Source organism: Salvia hispanica, chromosome 6 (assembly GCF_029641045.1).
Source record: "Salvia hispanica isolate PSC_SH4W2 chromosome 6, Shi_PSC_v1, whole genome shotgun sequence".
NCBI lineage: Eukaryota > Viridiplantae > Streptophyta > Magnoliopsida > Lamiales > Lamiaceae > Salvia > Salvia hispanica.
This window is the reverse complement of record NC_142697.1, coordinates 44878857-44904000: the sequence shown is the minus strand read 5'-3', so window position 1 is coordinate 44904000 and position 25144 is coordinate 44878857. Positions and strand designations below refer to the sequence as shown.

Below are 25144 nucleotides of genomic sequence, written 5' to 3'. Positions count from 1 at the left end.
AAATTTAAAGCGTGTGTATGAACGCTGAATCGAGATCATATCCATCCAGGTTGGAGTTCTTGGGATTAGTAGTGGGAGTGGTAGTTCTAGAAAAATGTTGGGAGAGGGACGTTTCGTTGGGGATGAGACATTAGTCCCACAACCGGATTTTGGACGGTGGTAGCCGACGACATTGAATGTGAAAAAATTCTCAATACATGTATCCAAATTTGGACAACTTTATTTGAAAAATATGTTGCTATTAATGTCGGATTAAACTCATAATGTAATCCGACAATTAACTCTTCCACATTTGTTCCGACAACTATAAGAGCATCTCCAATGGTAGGCTAGCGACCGGCTAGCCGATTGACGTGGCTAGCCGAACCATTGGAGCAGGCTAGCCGGATTTCGGCAAAAAAATCGGCCAAGGCTAGCCGATTGCGTGTGGCTGGCCGATGCGCTGGCCGCCATTGTGGCGGCCCGATCGGCCAGCGACGATTTTTAATTTTTTTTTTAAACCTATATAAACGCGATTTTAGTTTCATTTTCATTTTCACCGCTTGTTTTAACGAGTTTTCTCTCTCTCTAACTTTCTGTACAAGAGCATCATCGAGCGATAAGTAACGCGGGTGGTAGTGGTGGGGATGCTGAGGAGTACGAACGGCAGATGAACGAGGCTATGGAGGCCTACATGAACCGCGAGATTGAGCGGTACATGCGACGGGTGAAACAGCAGGGGGTACCTCGCCCTCCACCGGTTGTCCACCACCGAGCAGTGATTGATCGGGATCTCGCCGCTGCACATCAGCGGCTGTACGACGACTACTTTTCGGAGAACCCGCGGTTTCCCGCACACATGTTCCGACGGCGTTTTAGAATGCGCATGGAGTTGTTTATGCGTATCGTTCGCGCTTTGGAGCGTAATTATCTGTGTTTCCGCTTCAGGCACGATGCGGTTGGTAGACCCGGCCACACCCCTATTCAAAAGTGCACGGCGGCAATCAGGCAATTGCCTACGGAGGCGCGGCAGACATGTGGGATGAGTACCTCCACATCGGTGAGTCGACTGCTCTGCAATGTCTGAAGTATTTCTGTCAGGGCGTGATCGACACTTTCGGTGAGGAGTACCTTCGCAGCCCTACTCCCGAAGATTGTCAGAATTTGATGCAGATGCACGGGGAGAAGCATGGGTTCCCGGGATGTTAGACAGCATAGACTGTATGCATTGGGAGTGGAAGAACTGTCCGCCTGCCTGGAAGGGGGCCTACACGACCGGCTACAAGTCAAAGAATCCCACGATGATCCTCGAGGCCGTAGCTGATTACCGGCTGTGGATCTAACACGCGTATTTTGGGGTAGCCGGGTCGAACAACGACCTCAATGTCCTGAACTCGTCTCCCCTCTTCAACGAGAAGTACCAGGGCTTCGGTCCAGCCGTCTCGTTTGTGGCCAACGGCAACCGGCATGATATGGGCTACTACTTGGCGGATGGGATATACCCTAGGTGGCCTGTCTTTGTGAAGACGATCAGGCACGCAAGTGATGAAAGGAAGGCCTACTTTGCGGAACGACAGGAGTCGGCGCGCAAGGACGTGGAGCGCGCATTTGGTGTGCTCCAGTCTCGATGGGCGGCAATTAAGGGTCCAACGCGTTTGTGGGATGTTAGATGCGTTTCCCAAATAATGTACGCCTGCATTATCCTGCACAACATGATCGTCGAAGACGAAGGCGTACAACTGACTAGTTGGGCCAATGACGATGAAGCCGGTCCAAGCCACGGAACGGCCACCCCTAGCGTACGACGTGGGGTACCTCTCGATGAAGCCGGCCGCCTCAAGGAATTTGCCGACATGCGCCAAGTGGATGCTCATATTCAACTCCAAAAGGATATAATTGAAGAGTTGTGGGCACGGATGACTGCACGGCGATAGTTTTTTTTCTTTATTTTTAAATGTAATTTTTTTTTTATCTATGTACCTTTTTAAATGCAATTAATGAAGTTTCCCGTATAAGTCTCGTAAATTTAATTCCGTAATTTAATCGTAATTTTAATTCCGTAAATGTAGTATATTTTGAATTATTTTTTTTGCGGCTAGCCTATGGCTGGCCTAAATCTGATATGGCAGGTGGATTTTTAATGCTACTGACGTGGCAGGGAGAGAGAGTGACTGGCCTATGGCTGGCCTAATAGCATTGCGGATGCTCTAAGAGCATCCACAATGGCAATAGGCCAACCATAGGTCAGCCACTCTCTCTCTCTGCCATGTCATCAGCACTAAAAATCCACCTGCCACATCAGCATTTTACTCAAATAGGCTAGCCTTAGGCCAGCCACAGGCCAGGCGCAATAAAAATAATTCAAAAACAACTACATTTACGGAATTAAACACAAAATACGGAATTAAATTTACGACACATATACGGAAAAAATTCGTTAATTTTATTTAAATAAAAAAAAGTACATTAACTAAAAATAAAAAAAATTACATAATAAAAAAAAATCCGGGCTTCCACACACGAGCCACCGCCCCACTCTACTCCTCACTAATTTATTAAAAAATGTTAGTATGCCTTGAATCCGTTATAGTTTGCCGTTAGCCGAACGGGGGTCTCGCTGCCCGGTCAGCGAGTCAGGGGGTCAAGGGGGGCGACGCCTCCGATCGGCACGCCACAATGGCGGCCAGCGCCCTCAAATCGGCTAGTCCACGCCGATTTTCGGCTGGCCGATTACAATAGTTCGGCTAGCCCACCGGCTAGCCGCTATTGTGGATGCTCTAATTGGATGATTTCTTGTTGAGATGGCCATGGAAAATTGGAAATCGACCGTTTTGGTGATTGTTAGCTTAATCCGGCAAAACATACTTGAACCCCGAGTGGAGTCGGAATCGTCTACCTTTCTTCAGGCCTGTTTCCTTTCCGGTTCTACAAGAACAACCGGTTTCTAAGCGATGGCAACAGCTCAACACAATCAAGTGGTATTATATTATTTTTCGTATCTAAAGACTTAAGATATTATAAATAGGAGTATAAAGTTATAAACTACTCCTTATTAAAAATATAAATTTGTTACTCTTTGTTTTAACTCATAAACACATCATATACAACCCATTATTTGATAGGGATATTGATCCCTAAAATCATAAACTTTGGCTAAAATTTGGTATTTCACACGAACTTCAAATTTAATTGGATGTATCGACCAATGATAGGAAGCCACGTGTGAATGGAAGCCTTGCGCTCCCGTGTGAGAAATGGCTCAGCCAAGAAGTTTCGGCTCAGCGAGCCATCATGAGCCTTAATCGGAAAGAACCGTAGGTAGTAAACAGGACCATTTATTACTGGATCAGCGTGGACCACAGTGGGCCGGGTTAAATTTGGGCCCCCATTAAATCTGATATAAGAAGATCTAATTAAATCTCAAGAATTTGATATGATTTGTTTTCATTCTTGGAATAAGTTGACTATAGATCAAATAATATTTTATTTGATCAATATGGTTGGTATAGTATTGGATAAATAGCAAATTGTATCACTGATTTTGAGAAGATAATATTATTGTTGATGATTTTCAAGCGGTATTTGTTTTGACCACCGACATTGTACCATTAATTATGAACAAGAAAAAATTAATGCTAGTTGATGATAGCAAACTGTCAAATCCAAGATAGCAGTTTTAATTTATAATATAATCCTGATAATTGAATTTAAAATAAAAAAAACAGTATATAGATTATTTAATAAAGATTAGGGATTTAAAATTGTTGGTTTTCATTTTAAATACAGAGTTGATAAATAAGCAGCTGAAATTGCAATGGCAGCCCATTTTGGTGAGCTGTATTGATAGGGTGCATGTGGGAAACCCATCTGAACAATCTTCCCTGATTTCCCAATGCCTGCCTATCTAGCCACTTTGTGTGTGTATGAGTGAGAGAGTGGTCATACTCATGCCTAACTTTGTGTGCGTGCAGTGACTAATCCAGGAAATGAAACTCGTGTGTAATCGAACACAGTGAAGAAGAACATAAGTGAAAACCAATCTTGATATGTGTGTGTGTGAGAGAGAGTGGCAAGGTCCACCTTTGTGCACATGTGTATATGCAATGACGGATCCAGTAAACAGGAACTTGTGGGATTGAATATAATGTAGAAGATCGTTTGAATAGGTGTAGAACGACAATTGACACTTGTAAGAATAGCATATGAAGACATAAGTGAACAATAACTTGTGACGTCTTCAAATTAAAGATGAACTTAATAAAATTTTCTGTTTCTCATGGATCGGTCATGGGTCAATAGTGGGATCGATCGACCCCCGACATTGTACCATCCAATCTGGGTGGTGATAATATAAAATTTGAATCATTCCCACGACTCACCTCCTTACTTCTTCTATGGTGTTCTATCTAAAAGGTCATTTTCCATTTCCATATGATAAAAATATTAATTGCATCGTGTAACGGTCAAAAAATAGAATGGATGAATTCCAAGGACAAAAATCATGAAAGGTAAAAACTTTATAACTGTTGTACTGCAAAAAATAGCTATGATTAAACTATGATTAGTGGAAATCTTTGAAGTTTAAAATTAAATCTTGTAAATTAAACCTTTTCAGAGCGCATGCTAAAACAGCAGCAGCCAAAAGGAGGCTAAGAGCTTTCCCCACTTCATATAAATATTTCATTATAAAATTTCAACCTTCTTTACTCTTTGAAATCTCATGCTCTACACAAAGCCTTATCTTTTGAAAAACCAAATGCATCTTCTGTCAACTGTCAAAAATAAAATAATACTACTAATAGTACTAAATTATAAAATTCTTCAATCAAATAACATGTAGTACTAGTTTCCAAGTACTTCTCATTTTTTAGTGTAGTATATTAAAATATACATGAACCCTCCTATTATTCTTTCTATATAAGCTTCTATTCCAAATCAGCACAATTCATAACTAATTCTTGATTCTGCTCCTCTTTAAGGTATGCATCTTAAAATTTACATCTTTTTCTTTTTCTTGATTTTACACCATATACTTGTCCCAAATTAATTTGCTAGCTAAAACAATTTTATTTCATGATTAATAGTGACAAAGAAGAATCAAATGGACAATATTGATTGGGGCAATGAGCTTCACCAAAGCTTGATAATGTCAAGCACAAACAACCCTCTCTACTTCAACAATAATTACAATCCCTCTGCCGGCGGCGGTTGGGATGTCGCCGTCAGTGCAGGGTCGGCAGCAAACACCGCCTCATTCGAGTCCCTCGACTGCCTCGCCAACACCACCGCCACATCAGCCGAACTAGACGACAGAATCTCCCTCATTTTCTCCGACTGCGAAAATCCCTGGAATTTCGCGAAACTGATGAAAACGGTTAGTACTTCAGTTTCGCGAAATTCCGAGGAAATCACTGAAGATCACCGCGGATCTTCAGCTGATGCCAACAAGAGGAGGAAGAGAGAGGCGCCGATCGAATCCACGAATCTCGATTTCCGGCCGAAATTTTCCGATCACGGCGGCGGTTTCCGGCGAAAACCGAAAAAGGCGAGACTCGAAAATCCGGTTCCGGTTCCGATTCCGTCATCGTCGAACATCAATTTCCAGTCGTCGGGCGACGAGACGGACGCGGAGGCGATCGCGCAGATGAAGGAGCTGATCTACCGCACGGCGGCGCTCCGGCCGGTGAGCTTCGTCGAGGAGGCGGCGGAGAGGCCGAGGAGGAGGAACGTGCGGGTTTCGAGCGATCCGCAGACGGTGGCGGCGCGGCAGAGGAGAGAGAGGATCAGCGAGAGGATCAGGGCTTTGCAGAAGCTGGTCCCCGGCGGCGGGAAAATGGACACGGCGTCGATGCTGGATGAAGCGGCGAATTATCTCAAATTCCTCCGATCGCAGGTCAGAGCTCTCGAAGCGTCGGGGAAGAAGAGTTTGATTCATCCAACGGTCCATAATTTTCCCGCGAATTCGAATTTTGCATTTTCTCCGTTGCTAAGCTACTCGTTCTGCGTGCCGCCGTTTTAGCGTTTTAGCGAAAATGTCTCGTCCTATCGTTAATTGTAAAAAGTTTTAAATTTTGAACTAAAAATGTCCCGATAAAAAAAATCGGGCGAATATAAGGGGCAATTTCGTCCAAAATTTTTTTATCGGGACATTTTATTTCCAAAATGAAACGTATGGTAGTGTTTTTGTTAAAATGCTAAAATGATGAGTCCATGTCAAGTATTTACCTTTTTTTAAATCAAATTTTCATTTTTATTGGTATTCCAATTAATTTCTTGATCTAGGTATGGGTATATTTGACATGATAATGATACTCTTTCATCATTAGATAATGATGATGCTAGATGATTGCAAAATTGGGTTTTGACATGCTAAAAGGTTTAAGGATCATAATGATGAAGCCATCATTAGCATTGCCTTTTTTCAGTGCTTTAAGTTGATACTTGTATAAATCATCTTTTAATGATGAGTATAATCATGACACCCACAATGCAAGACCACTATAAGTGGCACACCAAATATAAAATCAACAAGCGAAGGTGGATGTAAGATCACCTTTTCCATCTATAATGATTTTTTACAAGTACTCATATATACATATAATGTTTAATTTTGATCGATGTTGGAGCTTATTTTTACATTATATAAACTGATTAGTAACTTATTTTCCAAATATTTAAAAAATTTAGAGCATCTCCGATGCAAATAGGCCAGCCATAGGCTAGCCACTCTCTCCATGCCACGTCAGCAGCACTAAAAATCCATCTGCCACATCAGATTTAGGTCAGCCATAGGCCAGCCGCAATAAAAATAATTCAAAATATACTACATTTACGGAATTAAAATTACGATTAAATTACGGAATTAAATTTACGACACATATACGGGAAAATTCATTAATTGCATTAAAAAAAAGGTACATAGATAAAAAAAAATTACATAATACAGAAAAAAAACTATCGGCGTACATCCTCCGTGCCCACGACTCTTCAATTATATCCTTTTGGAGTTGAATATGAGCTTCCACTTGGCGCATGTCGGCAAATTCCTTGAGGCGGCCGGCTTCATCGAGAGGTACCCCACGTCGTACGCTAGGGGTGGCCGTTCCGTGGCTTGGACCGGCTTCATCGTCATTGGCCCAACTAGTCAGTTGTACGCCTTCGTCTTCGACGATCATGTTGTGCAGGATAATGCAGGCGTACATTATTTGGGAAACGCATCTGGCATCCCACAAACGCGTTGGACCCTTAATTGCCGCCCATCGTGACTGGAGCACACCAAATGCGCGCTCCACGTCCTTGCGCGCCGACTCCTGTCGTTCCGCAAAGTAGGCCTTCATTTCATCACTTGCGTGCCTGATCGTCTTCACAAAGACAGGCCACCTAGGGTATATCCCATCCGCCAAGTAGTAGCCCATATCATGCCGGTTGCCGTTGGCCACAAATGAGACGGCTGGACCGACGCCCTGGCACTTCTCGTTGAAGAGGGGAGACGAGTTCAAGACGTTGAGGTCGTTGTTCGACCCGACTACCCCAAAATACGCATGCCAGATCCACAGCCGGTAATCAGCTACGGCCTCGAGGATCATCGTGGGATTCTTTGACTTGTAGCCGGTCGTGTAGGCCCCCTTCCAGACAGTCGGACAGTTCTTCCACTCCCAATGCATACAATCTAGGTTGCCTAACATCCCGGGAAACCCATGCTTCTCCCCGTGCATCTGCATCAAATTCTGATAATCTTCGGGAGTAGGGCTTCGAAGGTACTGCTCACCGAAAATGTTTATCACGCCCTCACAGAAATACTTCAGACATTCCAGGGCTGTCGACTCACCGATGTGGAGGTACTCATCCCACATGTCTGCCGCGCCTCCGTAGGCCAACTGCCTGATTGCCGCCGTGCACTTTTGAATAGGGGTGTGGCCGGGTCTGCCAACCGCATCGTGCCTGAAGCGAAAACACAGATATCGATGCTCCAAAGCGTCAACGATACGCATAAACAACTTCCTGCGCATTCTAAAATGTCGCCGGAACATGTTTGCGGGAAACCACGGGTTCTCTGAAAAGTAGTCGTCATACAGCCGCTGATGTGCAGCTACCTGATCCCGATCAATCACTGCTCGGCGGTGGATAACCCGTGGAGGGCGAGGTATCGCCTGCTGTTCCACCCTACGCATGTACCGCTCCATCTCGCAGTTCATGTAGGCCTCCATAGCCTCGTTCATCCTCCGTTCGTACTCCTCAGCATCCCCACAACTACCACCACTGCTACCACCCGCGTTACTCATCGCTCGATGATGCTCTTGTACAGAAAGTTAGAGAGAGAGAAAACTAGTTAAAACAAGTGGTGCAAATGAAAATGAAACTAAAATCGCATTTATATAGGTTTTTAAAAAATCGAAAATAGGCGCTGGCCGATCGGGCCGCCACAATGGCGGCCAGCGCCACGCCACCGGCTAGCCCACGCCGAAAATTTTGCCGATTTGCCGCTCGCCTACTCCAATGGTTCGGCTAGCCGACCGGCTAACCGGTATTAGAGATGCTCTTATATTGAAGACGTTTAGTACATATACTATTATATTGAAGTGTTTTGTACTTAAGTGCCACTTTATCTAGGGAGAGATCTAGCTTGTTTGTATTAAAATAATTAAGGTATTAATTCAAGTAATTAACTACAGTGGCAAACATTCTCTAAATGTAGAGTAGTGCATTATTAGTCAGTGGTCCTGTCTCCTTGATTCAATCCAAAGCGTGACCCTTGAAACTCACCATTCTCAGAACAAAAACATAAATGGCTTAATGCTATGCACATGTTTTATGCTTCTTTTTTGGCATTTTTTGAGGTGGTTTTTTGGACTCGTCACCCAACTTGCACGTGCAAACATCTACTGTTACTCACTGTTCAAATTTTTTTGGCCACTAGATTCTTAATCAGACCATGGATTAACAAATTTAATATGTTATGTATCTGTGTTTGTTTGCTTTTATGGGAAAATTTGCTCTTGATTTAGGGAGGAAAATTATTAATTTACCATGTCCATTTGCTATAAAAAACAATAACAGAAGCAAAAAAAGTCGCAGTAAATTCCAAATTTTGTGGTTTTTATGGAAGTTTACCCATAATACAATTATACAAATACCACAATTTAGTAGTAATTTATTAAATTAATCCTTATTTAGTTATTAATTACATAAAACCTCTCTGAAAGGCCCATCTCTAAAGCTACCTTAACTAGGACTTGATCACACTTTTATTGGGCCCATTCTTCAGAACTTGCTTTAAAAGCCCAATACATTAATCATCTATCACTCACCTAAATACTCATTGCAAATCTGTATGGGCTATGGTGTCTTTGCATACAACACACAGAAATACAAGATGCAAACGAAGATGATCAAATCCCACACAATTCTCAAATATATTCATATTGATTTAGAGGGAACAAAACTCCTAGACACACACACATGATGTTGCAAGATCCTAGTTTCGACAATCGAGCAAGATTCACCCAACAGCAGGTCCATATTCATACATACACATTGGCATATTCATATATATCCACATAATACAACACAAACAGCAATGAGTTAGGAGGTAGCACCTTCTAAGATGAACTGCTAGATGAAATCATGTGAATGAAATAGTATCCAAAATGAAGTCTTTTTCACAAAAATTCTGCAATCGTCGATTTCCATCATCATGTATGTTTGAAGTTTATTTACATTTCTAACTTGCCTGGTACAAACAAATGGGTGGTGAATCTTCTGATACATAGATTTCTGTAGCTGCAAAACTTCTCGTACAGGCAGCCGTCGTGTGGAGCAGATACAAAGTAGAGTTAGTTGTTTATCATGGACTATAGATTCAAAAATGGTGCATTAATATCAGGAACAAAAAATTGGTGTATTCTTATAGAGGGGAGCAGCCTTGTTTGTATATAGAGCTTCCCCTTGAAGGATCAGCCAGTTAGTCTTTGGTCGAACGTAGTAATCCTGCCATAGAATAGGTGACAAGAGATAGTCAATCTGGTAACATCCAATAACAATCAACAGAGACATGCTAAGAGAGAAGCTCAGACATCTCAAAATCTGCTAATTTAAGAGAGCACATGATGAACTTAGAAATCTTGAAAAAAAGAGACTTGAAAACCAACAGTTTTGATGATACATTCAGAAAAATGATTTCTTGGCCTAAATGAAGGGTATAACTTGACAAAAAAATCAATCTATGTTATATTAACATGTGAGTTAAAACAACCATCAGGAACACAAACAATAGAAACATAAAAACAAAGTGCATTCCCAATAAAACTTTACCTAACAAACCTCACAAGATTACACCACTTTTTCTTTACATCCCCTTACCTCTTTGAAGCCTATTTTCCTCCCTCACTCAATCTTCCACGCATACAGAAAGAAGCACGTCTCTGCAGCCTTTGAGTAGCTCCTCGCAGAGGAGTACTTGCTGGGGCCGCTGCAGTCACTCCCATCGCACTGAGGGTCGTCATCCCCCTCACTGTCCCCCTCGCCCACGGCCTGAAAGATGAAGAGGCCGTGACCTGTCCCAGGCGAGCAGAACAGCCACGCGTGCACGTCCCAGAAGACCTGCACAAGCTGATTATTCACTACCACGGTCTGGTTGCCCCTGAATTTCCACTGCAAGTTCCTAATGTGTATCAACACAATCCCATTAACACTAATCCACATCTCCGGATCCTTGTCCCCCGCAGTCGAGCTCTCCACCACGACATCGTGCTCCCTTCCCTGATCGAACCTCACCCTCGTGGAGAACGATTTCTTGCCAAAAACATGCTCCTCCTTGTAAAACATCAGAGCCTCGAGCATTGCAGCCCGAGCATTCGTCGTCTTGTACGCCTTCTTCTCCATGTCGCCGAGCAACAGCACGACCTCCTCACCGAAAACCAATGCCACGTAGAAGTCTTTACTCGGCTCAGGGCCGGAGAATGTGGCTGATCGGAAATCCCAGTAGAGCTCGAGCTGATTCCCATCAACCATGAAACTTTTGTTGCCTTTTCTCGACCAAAAATGCCAAGGTTTAAGCTCGAGCTTGCACGAGCAAACTTGATCACGCTCCACGCTTTCCACAGAGATCCACAGCGAGTTCAACATAACGTTCTTGCTCCACACCACAGTCGCATTGCGCCAGTAGCCGGCAATGTGCGTCTGATACACGCAGCTCACCGTGCACTGCGCGATTTTCTGATCACCTGATCTCGCCGGAGATTGATTCGCAGAGGATACCGAATAGATGCTAGACATATTTTATCCTCTTTTTCTTCGTATAATGAATAAAGATTGCAACTTTGATCAGGATCAAGAGATTCTTTCTCTCTGGGGCAATTCCTCAAACAGGTGGCGAATATTTTTGAATTAGGGGAAAACTGATTTGGGGTGAATTGGATGGAAGAGTATTGGTCTGTTGGAATCCAAATCCACAGAGTTGAATTCCAACAGGTTGATAGCTATTAGGAAATTTTCATGGAAATTTCACCTGGGGATTATTTCAACTATATTTTCTCTTTTTTTTTTCTAGAGAGGAAATAAGCAAGAGGAAATATGTGGAAGAAAAAAACAGTTTTGTGAGAGAGAAGACTCTTCAAAAGGAAGGGACCTAAATCCAAAGACTTCCTCGCCTCTAATTAAATAAAAATTTTAATTGGATTTGGAAGGATTTTTATTAAAGAAAAATCGACCAAAAATGTGTGACTCTTCGCCCCCAAAATTGAGCTTCTACTCTGCAGGATAACAGCCATGGCGACGACGCCGATGATTCCGCCGCTGGCGGATGGAGCCATGGCTGCGCCGCCGCCGCCGCCGCCGCCGGGAACAGACATGACTAGCATTTGCTTTCGCGATCAGCTGTGGCTCAACACGTATCCGCTCGATCGAAACCTAGTTTTCGATTACTTCGCCCTCTCCCCCTTCTACGACTATTCCTGCAATAATGAGCAGCTTCGGATCCGCGCAATTCACCCCCTCGATGTCTCTCACCTCTCGTAAGTCTCAATTTTGATTGATTTCTATCAGATACTTCGATTGCTATTGTTTAGGATTAGAAATTTGAATCAGTGTTTTTGGTATAAGGTTTTCATTGTGTAATTTCATTTGGTCTGCTTGAAATTGAGCTTAATTATGGAAATGTTTGGAGTTTGTGAAGATTGTGTGTGTTGAGGTGAAGTTTGATGTGACGAATTTGGTGTTTTTCTGCATCAAGGAAGATGACAGGAACAGAGTTTATGTTGAGTGAAGTGTTGGAGCCTCACTTATTTGTTTTTAAGAAGCAAAAGAGGGATGCACCTGAGAAAGTGACGCCTATGCTGACTTACTACGTCTTGGATGGATCGGTATACCAGGCGCCTCAGCTCTGCAACGTCTTCTCTTCTCGAGTTGTTAGTATTCCTCTACCTCTTGTCATTCTCCGAGCTTGAAATAGTGATATGTATGTGTGTCGTTCTTTCGGAATCAGAATGTTTATCCCGTTGTTGAATGATTTGGCAGTTGCCTTTGTTGCAAGCTCACATGTATGTCTTTCTATCATGGGATTTCGTGTTTTTAGGTATTAGGAAGAGAGTGGATGCAACGTGTTCTCTTCTCGAGTTGTTAGTATTCCTCTACCTCTTGTGATTCTCCGAGCTTGAAATAGTGATATGTATGTATGTCGTTCTTTCAGAATCAGAATGTTTATCCCGTTGTTGAATGATTTGGTAGTGGCCTTTGTTGCAAGCATGTTTTTAGGTAATAGGAAGAGAGTGGATGTCCAATTACATTGATCCTAACCCCTCTAGAACGATTCAGTGTCCATGCTCGTTCCTCCACCATGCTGTTGATTTTCGGATCAGATGGCTCTGTGCATAAACTTGAGACGATATGTAATAGCTTGTGTATTGTTAGGCTTTAGGTATTGCTTGTCTAATTCAGAGGTATTTTCTGCCAGGGACGTGCGCTGTATCATATATCGAAGGCGTTCAATACTGCAGCATCGAAGTTAGAGAAAATTGGATACGGTGTCTACTGATTTCAGTGCTTATAACAAAGAATTCTGTAATAACAGTATCTTCAAACCAATCCGTTTTGTTCTTCGTTGCATGATGCGAAAAAAGCACCCTAAGCATAACACGTCCTCCATTTCCTCCACCAGATATGATTAAAAAGCAGGAGAACTGATAATTGGTAGAGAAAAGAGAGGAAATTTACTACTCCATATTAACATGTAGATCATTCATAGTTGAAAGCTCATGCTTCCGTAGAGGAAGCTCGTGAAATGGAATTGTGCGTTACAGTGTTTCATTCATTTGTGTCTTTTCTCTGAAACAGTTGATGCTGAAAATGATAGTGCAAGCTCTGAACCTAAAGCTCCTAAAGAGACCATTAACTTCAAGGAAGTTAAGCGTGTAGACCATATTCTTGCTTCACTGCAACGCAAGGTAGACCACAATCTTGCTTTACTGGTGCAAATTGTATCAATTTATTTCAAGATATCAACAATTTTATGTTATTTGAAAAAAGTTTTAAGCGAGAGTAAGAGGAAAGCATCTTAGTGTAGAGCGGAGGATATGTAATTGGTGATCATATCTCTTGATCGTGTATTTTCTTTTCTCTCGTATCAATCAATTCGATGATGTAAAAATTAGCTCCTGTATCGCTGCCTCTTGACCATTTTCTTCCGTGATGCATATCGACTAAGTTATACTTCTTTGCAGCTGCCTCCTGCTCCCCCGCCACCACCTTTTCCGGAGGGTTATGCTCCTCCCACTGCCGAGGGGGAGAAGGGCTCCGATACCCAGCAGGAGCAGTTGGCGACTGTTGATCCGATCATCGATCAAGGCCCATCCAAGAGAATGAAAACATAACAATTGATTTCATCTATTTCAGTTTGGAGGGCACGAGCAGCCAACATATCCCAAGAAACTAGCTTTGTACCAACGGTGAGTCGTTCAACTTCCAGCACGAGTCAATTATCTAACTCCTCATAACAGATGGCTGATGCCGACACGCGAGAAGGTTAGTTACTAGGTTATAGTATGTGATAGTACATTGTAACATAGACAGGTATAGTCAGTGTGTATGTTAGAACCGGTTTTCTCATTCCTTACAGTTGATATCTATGGATTATTCGAATATAGGATAGTGATAAAATGCAAATTTATATATTGTACAAATTCAAAACTCCTCAACACAGCTTCAACACAGTTTCAATATAATATCAACAAAGTGTAAAATTTCAAGATTTTAATGTCAACAAAGTATCAACACAGCATCAATCATTGGCTACCGTTGAAATTCTGTTGACATTTTTCTGTTGATGCTTTTTTGTGATCTGTTGACATTTTTCAATGGTCCAGATCATAGTTTTGTGTTTGTACAATATTTAGAGTTTTCCTCTTGTTAGTTTTGAGTAATGCTGGTTAGTTATGACGTTTATGCTTTCGTTTTCAATATGTTACTAATATAAAGAGCTATGTTGCTTGTGATCTTATTCTTGATTAGCTACATGGCTTCGCAAAGGTCATGCATCTTCGACGGTTTCATGACCGAAACCGAATATACGGGGCAGGCCGGTTACGGTTCAAAGAAAACGTATTGAAAATCGCCAGTTCTGTCAGTTAATCGGGCTGTTGGTGATACTCTGTTCGTCTATATTTGGAAATAAATTTCCCTCTGCTCTATTCATTAAAATACTCAATTACATTTTTTACTTAGTATAATTATAAAATTCCATCTAAAATATGTATTATTCAAGAAAGTGATCATTTTAAAAATGAGAATTAAGGGAGTAATTATTATAAATAATAAAATTGGATTTTCTTTTAGTAGTTTTAAATTTAATAGTCGTACTGTTTAATTTATTTTCATACCATATAATAGGCTATTTCCAATCATTTATATCTAACTCAAATTTATTTTTGGATATATGGAGCCCAAACCTCCATTTCTCCTACCCGTTGTCCCCCTTGTTTTGCCCTTCCCCTAAGGGGTTGTTGTGTAATTTCTTTATTCACTGGCCTTCTTCTTGCTGCTTGGCTGCTTTCCCCGGTGCCAGCTTTGAAACCGGCTTGCTCGCCTTCCTTCCAAGGACCCTTCCCGTAGAAATAGCATTCTTGCTTAATTGGACGATCCTCGATACAGAAGAAAGAGTTCGGGCCCCCGTCAATTCCTTTGAGTTTCATTCTTGCGAACGTACTCCCCAGGCGGGATACTTAACGCGTTAGCTACAGCATTGCACGGGTCGATACGCACAGCGCCTAGTATCCATCGTTTACGGCTAGGACTACTGGGATACAAAATTTCAATCGCGGATACAGCATTAACATACTGAAACGACTGCCATTATTGGCCCTTTTAGGTATCAAACAGACCCCATCTTGAGATATTGATAAGGTGAATACCCGTATATTCAATGCCAGACATAATGAGTATAAGGCCCTCAAAAAATCTCCAGGATCAACTAGGACAGAACTAAAGCATTGGGTCGAACTCTTCTTTGGTGTCAAGGTAATAGCTATGAATAGTCATCGACTTCCGGAAAAGGGTAGAAGATTAACATCTCGGAAATACTCCGCCATCGTTAGCGCAGTCAAACCAACTCTCATACGAGCTCCCGGCGGTTCATTCATCTGGCCATAAACTAAAGCCACTTTTGATTCTGCAATATTTTCTTCATTAATTACTCCAGATTCTTTCATTTTCATGTAAAGATCATTTCTTTCACGAGTACGTTCACATCAAACAATAGTTTTAATCCAATCATTTTCATCAAATTTTAAATTTACACCATTGTTTAATTTTTGTCTCATAAAATTTTTACAATAACATCATATTTAATGTTGTTTCAAAAAAAATACCAAAAATAGACTTGAATTTAATTTATAATTTGAGAAGATTTTAACATCAAAATTTATTTTTTGGGTATGGTATATCTAAGTTATCACAATTTTTCACTCACGTGAATTTAGTTTTGGAGTGGTTGCGTTGTGATGAATGATTAAAATACTAACACTTGTATAACTCTGGAGATCACACATTTCGTTAAATTCCACGTGGCAGCTCAACTAAAGAGTTTGTGGTGCATAACTTTTTTGTGCGATGACGTGGCATACCAACAATAGTTGCTTAGACGGTGACCGACGAAGTAAAACTATATTTTTATTGGGTATAAATAATAAGAAAATGTTATTAAGTGAATTAAATAAATACTCCAGATAATAAAAATGAAAGTGGATTAGAATAATAGAGAAAATAAAAATTCTTTTTTCCAAAAAAAATTGAATTAAGTTACTTACTTTAAAACGTACCAAGTGTGAGAAATGTTTATTGAATAAAGAAAGCGAGTGAAAATTGAACACCTTAAAATTATCAAATGCATTGGGTGCTACACAAAATATCTCATTTCATATCTCTTTCTCCAAAATTGAAATATTAGTATCCTTTTCAGCTACTGAATGTGACTATTAAAAATGAATTATCAAGTTAAAGATTGACATTTATCATAACAAAATTGTAAAATAACTACTCTCTCACAACTAATGATATATGTCTAAGATATATAGTCAAAACCTTCACTAAAGTAAAGGTACTCTAATTTTTGATTAGTTTTGTTATACTAAAATGTAACGGTCCAGAAATAAAGATATATAGGTAGGGATTTATGCCACTCTTCCAAAGTTATAAATATCTAGCAATGGTACGTGTACCTTATAACAATCTTAAATTGCCAAATGTCACATTGTACCTACCTTTTAGTATAATTTATTAATTCTAAAATCTAACCCTGAATAAAATAACAAAGCTTACATAATGATGATTGATGACAATGTAACATCAATATATACAAATATAAAATTGATGACAATCTAGCATTCAATCTCACGACATACTTTATGATTATTTAAATTTTGTTATTTATATTCCGAGCTCTTAATGTACTGTTGTTATACTATGTTCCTTATTTTGATTTGAGTATTTTATACTCCACCGTTCCCGATTAAGAGTCACACTTTTCCATTTGATCAGTCCACAATTAAGAGTCACACTTCATTTATACCATAAATAGTAAGTAGGTCTCACATTCCACTAACTTAATTCACTCACATTTTATTATAAAATCAATATAAAAAAATAGGTCCCACATTCCACTAACTTTTTCAAATAACTTTTCTTTACATTTTTTAAAATTCGTGTCCAGTCAAAATGTGACTCTTAATCAGAGACGGAGATAGTACTTCCATTAAAAAAAAATTAAGATGGTCAAATCTACCACTCCCGTATATAAATAGGAGTCGAATTTCCGTCAATAAATGGCCTTGGATTTATTTCTACATTGATTATTATGTGGAAATGATTAAATAGGAGAATGGGACAAAATTGATTATGACAATATAGGGAGAAAGTCCAAAACAAATTTTCGAACTCGTGAATGTTCACCGTCCAAATTATGACATGAGTTTGAACCACATAAGTCTTTAATTTTTCCGATTAATTGTTTAATTGGACAAATAATTGGAAAGACTATGATTTGTCAAATTCTGATTCATCAAAAAATATTACTACTAAAAATCAATTGAATATTTTGGATATGCTGTAATCATATTGTTTTTTTTTCAACCAAACAAATGTATTAATAGATGACATTGTTTAATTCGTCCCAATCTATGATTTACTTACTGCTATATTGGATACAATTTCATCAAATTTTTGTTATAAGATACTATACACAAGTACAAACTTTATAATTACTAACCCAACTTATGCAACCCGTACGTAGCATACATTTTCTAGTCCTAATGTTTAATTAGGCAAAATTTATCTCGTGCTAGATCATCTAATTATAAAATGGAAAATACAAATAAAAATGGGATATTAACTCATAATATTACAAAACATTTTAAAGATTTGTTTTTCATCAGGATTTTTGAAATTGACATATAATACCACAAATTTTAAATAGTTACTGAATTTTTTCCACTAGCTACAAAATCCAATTACATTAAAATGAAATGAAAAATCATATCTAACTTTTAGGAAGAGTAGCGACCATATATGTGAAGTAATAATAACTTGAAATGTAGTTGGATTTTGTAGTTAGTCGGAAAAATCAAAAGCTATACATGTCAAGTTTAAAGATTATGGTAAAAAATAAATTTTTGAAATTTTTTATAATATAAGCTGCGAATATCCCGATAAAAATATAGGCTTGATGCCACATCTTGATCAATTTGGCATTATTTATTTTAGAACTTAGAATTCCTTCACAATTTTTCTTGACCACCACTATTGATTTGCGTATTACTACTAGATCAGATCGATTGACTTGTGCGTGCTACATTCTCCAATCATACAAGTAACACTTCATTCTCTTTTCATTAAATATTTGGGAAGAGAGTTTAACAATCATTAAAAAATAGATGGGACATGACTTATGTTTTATTATCATCACTTTATAAGGCACATTATTATATTTGGTTGTAAAGAGTTTGACGAAACTAGAATTCTACACGGATGAAACAAACATTAAAAATTAGATGGGATATGATCGAAGCCAAATATTTTATGTCAGATAACCTAATTCTCATATTTATAAGAAAGAACAAGAGTTGCATTATGAAATTATGATTATAAGATTGACATAGTAATTGACAAATCAAAAAGATTAAGACAAAATTGATACAGGCAAAAATAGTACTACTCCATATCTAGATTTATAAAAATATAGTTTCAATAAAATAATAAATTAATCCATATAGTATCTATATATGAATTTCAGTATGTATATAATTTTTTGTGTTGTAAATTAAACGTTTGAGGATAAGCTTATCCAACATAGTATATATTTTGATTACTTCGAAATTTTATGCCTGCAGCCATTTTATATTTGAAGAAGATCAACGCATTTACTGTATATAGATTACAATGCAATTTTTCTTTGGAGGGGCACAATCTAACACAAATTAACATTAATTGTTTCATCCCCTCACTTTATTCTTTTCTCACTTAATTATATACAGTACATTATTATCTCTAGTTAACTTGCTAAATAGTGGAGTATCACTTTATTAAATGCTGTGTTCAAAAAGTTTCGCAATAAACTTGAGATTAAGAATATAAAATAAAAAATGAAATCATTTCCTAAAAAAAAAATATTACTCCCTCCGTCTCCCATTAGGAGTCACACTTTGCGGGCACGGGTTTTAAGAAATGTAAAGAAAAGTTGGTTGAAAAAATTAGTGGAATGTGAGACTCATTTTTTATATTGGTTTTATAATAAAATGTGAGTGAATTGAGTTAGTGGAATGTGGGACCTACTTACTATTTATGGTAAAAATGAAGTGTGACTCTTAATTAGGGACGGACCGAAATGAAAATATGCGACTCTTAATCGGAGACGGAGGGAGTATAATACTACCTGTTAAGATAATTACTACTATGACATACTCCCTCCGTCCCATTAAATATGCAACATTTGCTTTTCGGCACAGGATTTTATGTAGTGTTGTTTTGTGTGTTAATGAAGAAAGAGTAAAGTAAGAGATAAGAAAAAGCAGAGAGAGTATTGTTTCTATTTTTAGAAACGTTTCATTTTTAATGGAACACACCAAAATGAAAAACGTTTCATTTCTAATGAGACAGAGGGAGTACTTTTTAAATTAATAAAATGAAACTACTAATGATAAAAGATCGAGTACTAAATTTGTACTTATCCGTTTCATAGTAACTAAATATTCCTTTTTCAGCACAAAATGTTAAGAATAATAAGGATTTCAATATTAAAAATATATCATTTCCGTGAAATATACCCAAAAATAAGAGAAAAAATAAATGGGACAGAGATATTAATCACAGGTTTAACAGAATCCGTTTTAAAGGTTTGAAATGTCGAACTCCTTGTCTGGCATCCTCGTCACTGGGCCCCACTTCTGAATAGAAGGAAATGTGATAATCCGACGCGAGTCTGACTCAGCGTGGGCCCCACGCGCCTCTCAATAATATCTTGTTTGTTTATTGCATGGACAGCTGGGGTGGGTGGTGGTTTAAGTCATGAATTCCTAAGTAAACTATACAACAATATTAAATTAATAATAAATATTACTATAATGAAGGATAAAGTATATAAGAGTTGTAGAATTTCAGTGAAGGACTTCATTCCTCTGAATTCTCAGGGAAGGACTTTCCGGCAATTATAAATACAGCTCTTTTTCTTCCTCAAAAATGCCACCAACAACTATTTCTTTCCTTCTTCTTCGTTTCTTCATATTTTTTGTGATTAAAGATGACTATCATCATTCCTCACCACCCTCACTTTGGTAATTTTCCTTTTTTTTCTTAATTTTTTTTTTCATATTATTGTTTTTTTTTTTTTTTTTTACTGCAGATCTACTATTTTTCCCTTTAGATGTAGTCTTGACCCTTTTTCTTTAGTTTATATACTTATGTTTATTTAGTTCTTAATTTAAAGGATTTATTATGGATTTAATTTAATTTCAGTCTTTTTTTTTTAGTTTTATTCTTGTATATTTAATTTTTTGTGGCTGGAAAACAGGGTTTGAAGTGGAGGAAAAGGGGCATAGTGAAAATGATTTGATTTACAATGAAGGATTTGTGATGCCACATGCCAATTCCTTTGGCCATAACTTTAGGTGTTTTCTCTCTCCCATAATTCGTTTAATTTTAATTGGATGAACTCAATTAATTGTTTATTAATCATCATTAAATTCTGGGTAATTTGTAATTACTGATTCATGACATGATATCACCACCGACATAATTCTGGACCTCAATTTTATGTTTGGATTTTGGACATATGACAAATTCGTACTATTGTAACTGGACCAGGAATAATCATGACCCTTTCTCAGGACTTAATTCAATTAATTTACACACACATATTTATATAGTAATTAATTGATTATTATTTGTAATAATAATAATAATAATCTGTGTAGGACTTTAATTCACTCAATTTTATTTGCATACTTTAATGAATTAATTATTGTGCGTTTGATTTTAAACAGGGATTATGATGCTGAAAGTGAGAGGCAGGAGGGAGTGGAGAATTTCTATAGAACCAATCACATTAACCAGACTTATGACTTCGTAATTTCTCACTCACATTAATTTGTTTTTTAACAGAAGAATTAATATTGTTATTAATTTTATTTAATTTTTTGGGTTTAGGTGAAGAGAATGAGAGAAGAATATGGGAAATTGGACAAGGTGGAAATGAGCATATGGGAATGTTGTGAACTCCTAAACAATGTTGTTGATGAGAGTGATCCTGATTTGGATGAGCCTCAAATTGAGCACTTGTTGCAAACTGCTGAAGCCATCCGAAAAGATTATCCGGATCAAGACTGGCTACACTTGACCGGCCTAATTCACGGTATAAATTGTTTCGTTCGAATATTCAGTAATATGTATTGTCAATCTAATCTAACACAACTCGTCTCGCGTAGATCTTGGAAAAGTTCTTCTTCACCCTAGCTTCGGGGAGCTACCTCAATGGGCGGTCGTGGGAGATACATTCCCCGTTGGATGTGCTTTTGACGAATCCATTGTTCATCACAAGGTCTTTACCGAAAATTTGAACTATTTAAGCCTTGAAACATTATAGAGATTTTGGATCTTAATTACTTTTGTTGTTTAATTTTGTGTAGCATTTTAAGGAAAATCCGGATTACAACAACCCTACATACAACACCAAGTTCGGAGCATACGAGGAGGGTTGTGGGCTCGACAAAGTACTCATGTCGTGGGGGCACGATGACTACATGTATTTGGTACACACCACACTTATGTTACGTTAAATTTTCGTGTTACATCTTTTTATTAATATGTTTATCGGCATTAATTCGACCTAGAAATTTTTTTTCCTTCTAATTTAAAGGTGGCTAAGGAAAACAAATCAAGTCTGCCATCTGCCGGCCTGTTCATAATCCGATACCATTCATTCTACGGTACATATATAAATTATTTAAACTAAATATTCGTCGAATCTTGGTGGTGGGGCCCCCGATCTGATTCTTGTGTTGCCTCAGCTTTGCACAGATCCGGGGCCTACAAGCACTTGATGAATGAGGAAGATGAAGAAAATCTCAAGTGGCTTCAAATATTCAAGTAAAGAATTGCCTAATCTGATCAAGAATTCATTTTTTCCCCCATTTTTGCTTACTTGTTTTGGTGGTTTGTGATTTTGTTGAATTGCAGCAAGTATGATTTGTATAGCAAGAGTAAGGTGAGGATCAATGTTGAGGAAGTGAAGCCTTACTACCTCTCTCTCATTGAAAAGGTGAATTTTTGTGGCCATACATTTGGATTTTATTTATTTTTGGTTGTATGTGACTTAACTTATTTTGTTTTGTATTGATTCTAATCATGTGATGCTCTCTCTCCGATACAGTATTTCCCAGCAAAATTGAGGTGGTGATGTGAACAAGTGTTGGAATCTTGTGAGGAGAGAGTGATGGGATGAGATTGTAGAGTTTTTGAGTGGTATTATTGTATTTGTATGTTTTTTTCAATATATGTATTGTGTTGGTTTCAATCACAGAGTAATATCTTTGTTGTTGTTTGAGTTGAACTAAAAATTAGTGATTTTGGATGCCAATTATTTAAAGATATACTTACTACATAAAAATTGGAAGAAAAAATAAGCTGTTTCAAATTGATCAAAGTTTATTGGTCTTAATGAAATTAAAATTAAGGCCCAATATTAAATCCAATGTAATCTGTAACATACTTGATCCATAGCCCAATTAAGCCCACCAAAATTTTCACACACGTTGTCTTAGCATTATTTATTTCATTTTATATGGTTAATTTTATTTTATTATATTTATATTTTATTAATATTATTAGATTTATAAACTACATAAATAAGTTTTAATTAATTAATTTAAATTATAGGAAAAATATAAATTGGCTTTTCAAAATTATATGCATCAATAATAATTTTGAGTTATTATAATTACTATATATACATATATAATATAATAAAATAAATAATAATAAAACAAACTAATTTAGAACGGGTGCTCAAAAAGTTACGTGACATAACATGTGGAGTATATATACATATATAGTCTACAGATGCTGATAATGCAAATTAGGATTAATGAATTCTAATTGAATTTAATTAGGACATCGTGATAAATGGGTCAATTCTACACCTTAGTGGAGTGAAGACTAACTAAAGACTAGACGTTTTAATTGGAGTCAACTCAACACCTTAATACATTGAAGATGAATATTACTTTTTTTTTAGCTTTTCTTCTATCTTTACTAGTTAAACAAGTTTTAGCATCACTAAAGATGTCGTCTTGTACATTGATGTGGTAATTGTGACAAATTGGAATTTTTTATTTTCAAATTTCAAATGAGTAGAATTTGATTAAACCCTGGTATTAATAACTATGTGATAATTAGTCATAGTCTAACTCTCTTCAACTAAAATAATTTCACAATTCAATTAGATTATATATTGGTAATTATGTAATTATTAGTCGTAGTCTAACACCGCCTAGGAGTATTAAATGCTAAAGTTCAAAGCTTCTACAGTAATTTATCGGATTTTATTTTATTTTTAGAAAGAAATTTGCATCGGCTTAAGTCTACTTAATTTGTTCAAAGAAGTTGTTCTTGTCTGCGCATACCTATTTTTCCACAAAAAAGTTCTTCCTAGTGAAGTGTTTAACACGTCGTCAACGTTAATTAATTTATGAGACTTTGGAAATTAGGACCAAATTTTCATCAGCAAATTCGTAGAAACATGAAAATAAGTGAATTAAATTCGTAGCATTTACACACCACTATATAAAAGTAGGCTCAATTTAAGCAAAATCTCATCACCAACAATTAGACTTACATAATTAAAATCAAAGCATAGTAGCAGAATGAAGAAGCGTAATTTGATCGTAGCATCATTTCTCATCATCTTCTTCATCATCCTCGCCACGGCTGTTGTGCCATCCGAGGCGGCTCGAGCCACTAATAACAAGACAAGTAACAGTCTTACCAAAATCATATCAAAATTTGTCTATACTTTTGTTTCATCATACTGAAATTTTGTGGGTGGTGTTGTGTGTAGAGTTTCAATTTAGGGACGGGTCGTGTGGGCCTTGCTCGTGTTGCAAGGCCGACACGCCGCCTTGCTGCATCTGCGCCTGCCCATATCTGCCGTGATGCAACTATACCATAAAAAATTGTCCTATTTTTTATAGTGTGATTTGTGCATTATGTGTTGTGTACAGTGGCGGAGCCAAGAATTTATCGGTGGGGGGTCCAAATTTTTTTATTAATAATTGTTCAATATTTTTAATATCAACCGTCAATATTGTCCAAAATTAATGAGGCATAACTACATAAGCAATAAGAGGGATCGTTGAGAGGAACATATATAATTATATATAGAGAAAATAAGTAAAAACATGGACAATGTGAATTAATTTATTTTCCTAAATTAAAGATAATAAATATGAGTGTGTGAAATTCATTACATAAAATTACTTAGTTGTGAGAAAATCAACAAAACTTATATATAAAAATTAACGATGCTAGTATTATAGTAGTATTTACATATTTATGGGAAAAAAATAATTTTTATTTATAGATATGTATAGATTAAAGTTTCAAAATGAAAGAAAACAATGATACGATATGTTAGTATTTTATAAAACAATAATACTATATATTAGTATTGTATATATTTATGAGGTTATAGAATATTTTTTTATTCTTAAATATATGTGCGATTTTACATTTTGAAATGAAAGAGAATAAATATAAGTATATAATATAATAATATAATAGGGTATTAAACATAAAAGAGAAATATAAAAGCAATACATAAAAAAAATTAAAACCTGCGCAGGAGTGTCGAACTAGAGAGCTTTTAGATGTTAGACCAGACAGGGAGCCAACGAAGCTAGAAATATGTTTGTATATTGGTGCATACATATACTATATATAGGCAAACTTTTAATGGCTGAGGGGCCCAAGGGCCCCCCACGCCCCAGCGTGGCTCCGCCACTGGTTGTGTATGTTGGCATATACAGTTGATATGATCAAATAAATGTCAAGAATCATAGAAAACTTATACTAATTGACCTCATCTGTTTTTTTCAGTCTTTTATAACAAAAATAATTTACTATATTACCAAAG

General features: G+C 37.5%; 4 protein-coding genes across 4 annotated transcripts; 3 read left to right on the top strand and 1 right to left on the bottom strand.

Annotated features, from left to right (window-relative positions):
* Positions 1-5173: 5173 nt before the first annotated feature.
* Positions 5174-6051, top strand: LOC125203239 (basic helix-loop-helix (bHLH) DNA-binding superfamily protein; the record flags this gene model as incomplete). The annotated part of the gene is made up of 1 exon (XM_048101550.2): positions 5174-6051. A coding segment is annotated over one exon (825 nt), but the record flags the coding sequence as incomplete, so codon positions are not given.
* Positions 6052-9634: 3583 nt separating this feature from the next.
* Positions 9635-11546, bottom strand: LOC125205390 (uncharacterized). Its single transcript, XM_048104284.2, has 2 exons — positions 10339-11546; positions 9635-9966 (listed from the first exon to the last, which is right to left on the bottom strand). The coding sequence occupies exon 1, from the start codon at positions 11251-11253 to the stop codon at positions 10363-10365; it is 891 nt and encodes a 296-aa protein (XP_047960241.2). The 5' UTR covers positions 11254-11546; the 3' UTR covers positions 9635-9966; positions 10339-10362.
* Positions 11547-11646: 100 nt separating this feature from the next.
* MED6 (RNA polymerase transcriptional regulation mediator-like protein) lies at positions 11647-14227 on the top strand. The gene is made up of 5 exons (XM_089060959.1): positions 11647-11990; positions 12209-12383; positions 12929-12998; positions 13309-13418; positions 13695-14227. The coding sequence occupies exons 1-5, from the start codon at positions 11746-11748 to the stop codon at positions 13842-13844; spliced, it is 750 nt and encodes a 249-aa protein (XP_088917085.1). The 5' UTR covers positions 11647-11745; the 3' UTR covers positions 13845-14227.
* Positions 14228-20132: 5905 nt separating this feature from the next.
* Positions 20133-22548, top strand: LOC125205391 (inositol oxygenase 1-like). Its single transcript, XM_089060958.1, has 10 exons — positions 20133-20291; positions 20528-20624; positions 21000-21081; positions 21163-21367; positions 21441-21553; positions 21642-21764; positions 21872-21941; positions 22023-22101; positions 22192-22273; positions 22385-22548. Exons 1-10 carry the CDS (start codon positions 20258-20260, stop codon positions 22409-22411), a joined length of 912 nt encoding a protein of 303 aa, XP_088917084.1. The 5' UTR covers positions 20133-20257; the 3' UTR covers positions 22412-22548.
* Positions 22549-25144: the final 2596 nt, after the last annotated feature.

Bases quoted from the DNA above. Each gene is read 5' to 3' on its own strand.
- LOC125205390 (XM_048104284.2), bottom strand. From the start codon at position 11,253: ATGTCTAGCATCTATTCGGTATCCTCTGCGAATCAATCTCCGGCGAGA.
- MED6 (XM_089060959.1), top strand. From the start codon at position 11,746: ATGGCGACGACGCCGATGATTCCGCCGCTGGCGGATGGAGCCATGGCT. The intron at 11,991-12,208 runs GTAAGTCTCAAT...TTCTGCATCAAG, and splicing joins CTCGATGTCTCTCACCTCTC to GAAGATGACAGGAACAGAGT. The intron at 12,999-13,308 runs GTGTCTACTGAT...TCTCTGAAACAG, and splicing joins GTTAGAGAAAATTGGATACG to TTGATGCTGAAAATGATAGT.
- LOC125205391 (XM_089060958.1), top strand. From the start codon at position 20,258: ATGACTATCATCATTCCTCACCACCCTCACTTTG. The intron at 21,368-21,440 runs GTATAAATTGTT...CGTCTCGCGTAG, and splicing joins CTTGACCGGCCTAATTCACG to ATCTTGGAAAAGTTCTTCTT. The intron at 21,554-21,641 runs GTCTTTACCGAA...AATTTTGTGTAG, and splicing joins AATCCATTGTTCATCACAAG to CATTTTAAGGAAAATCCGGA.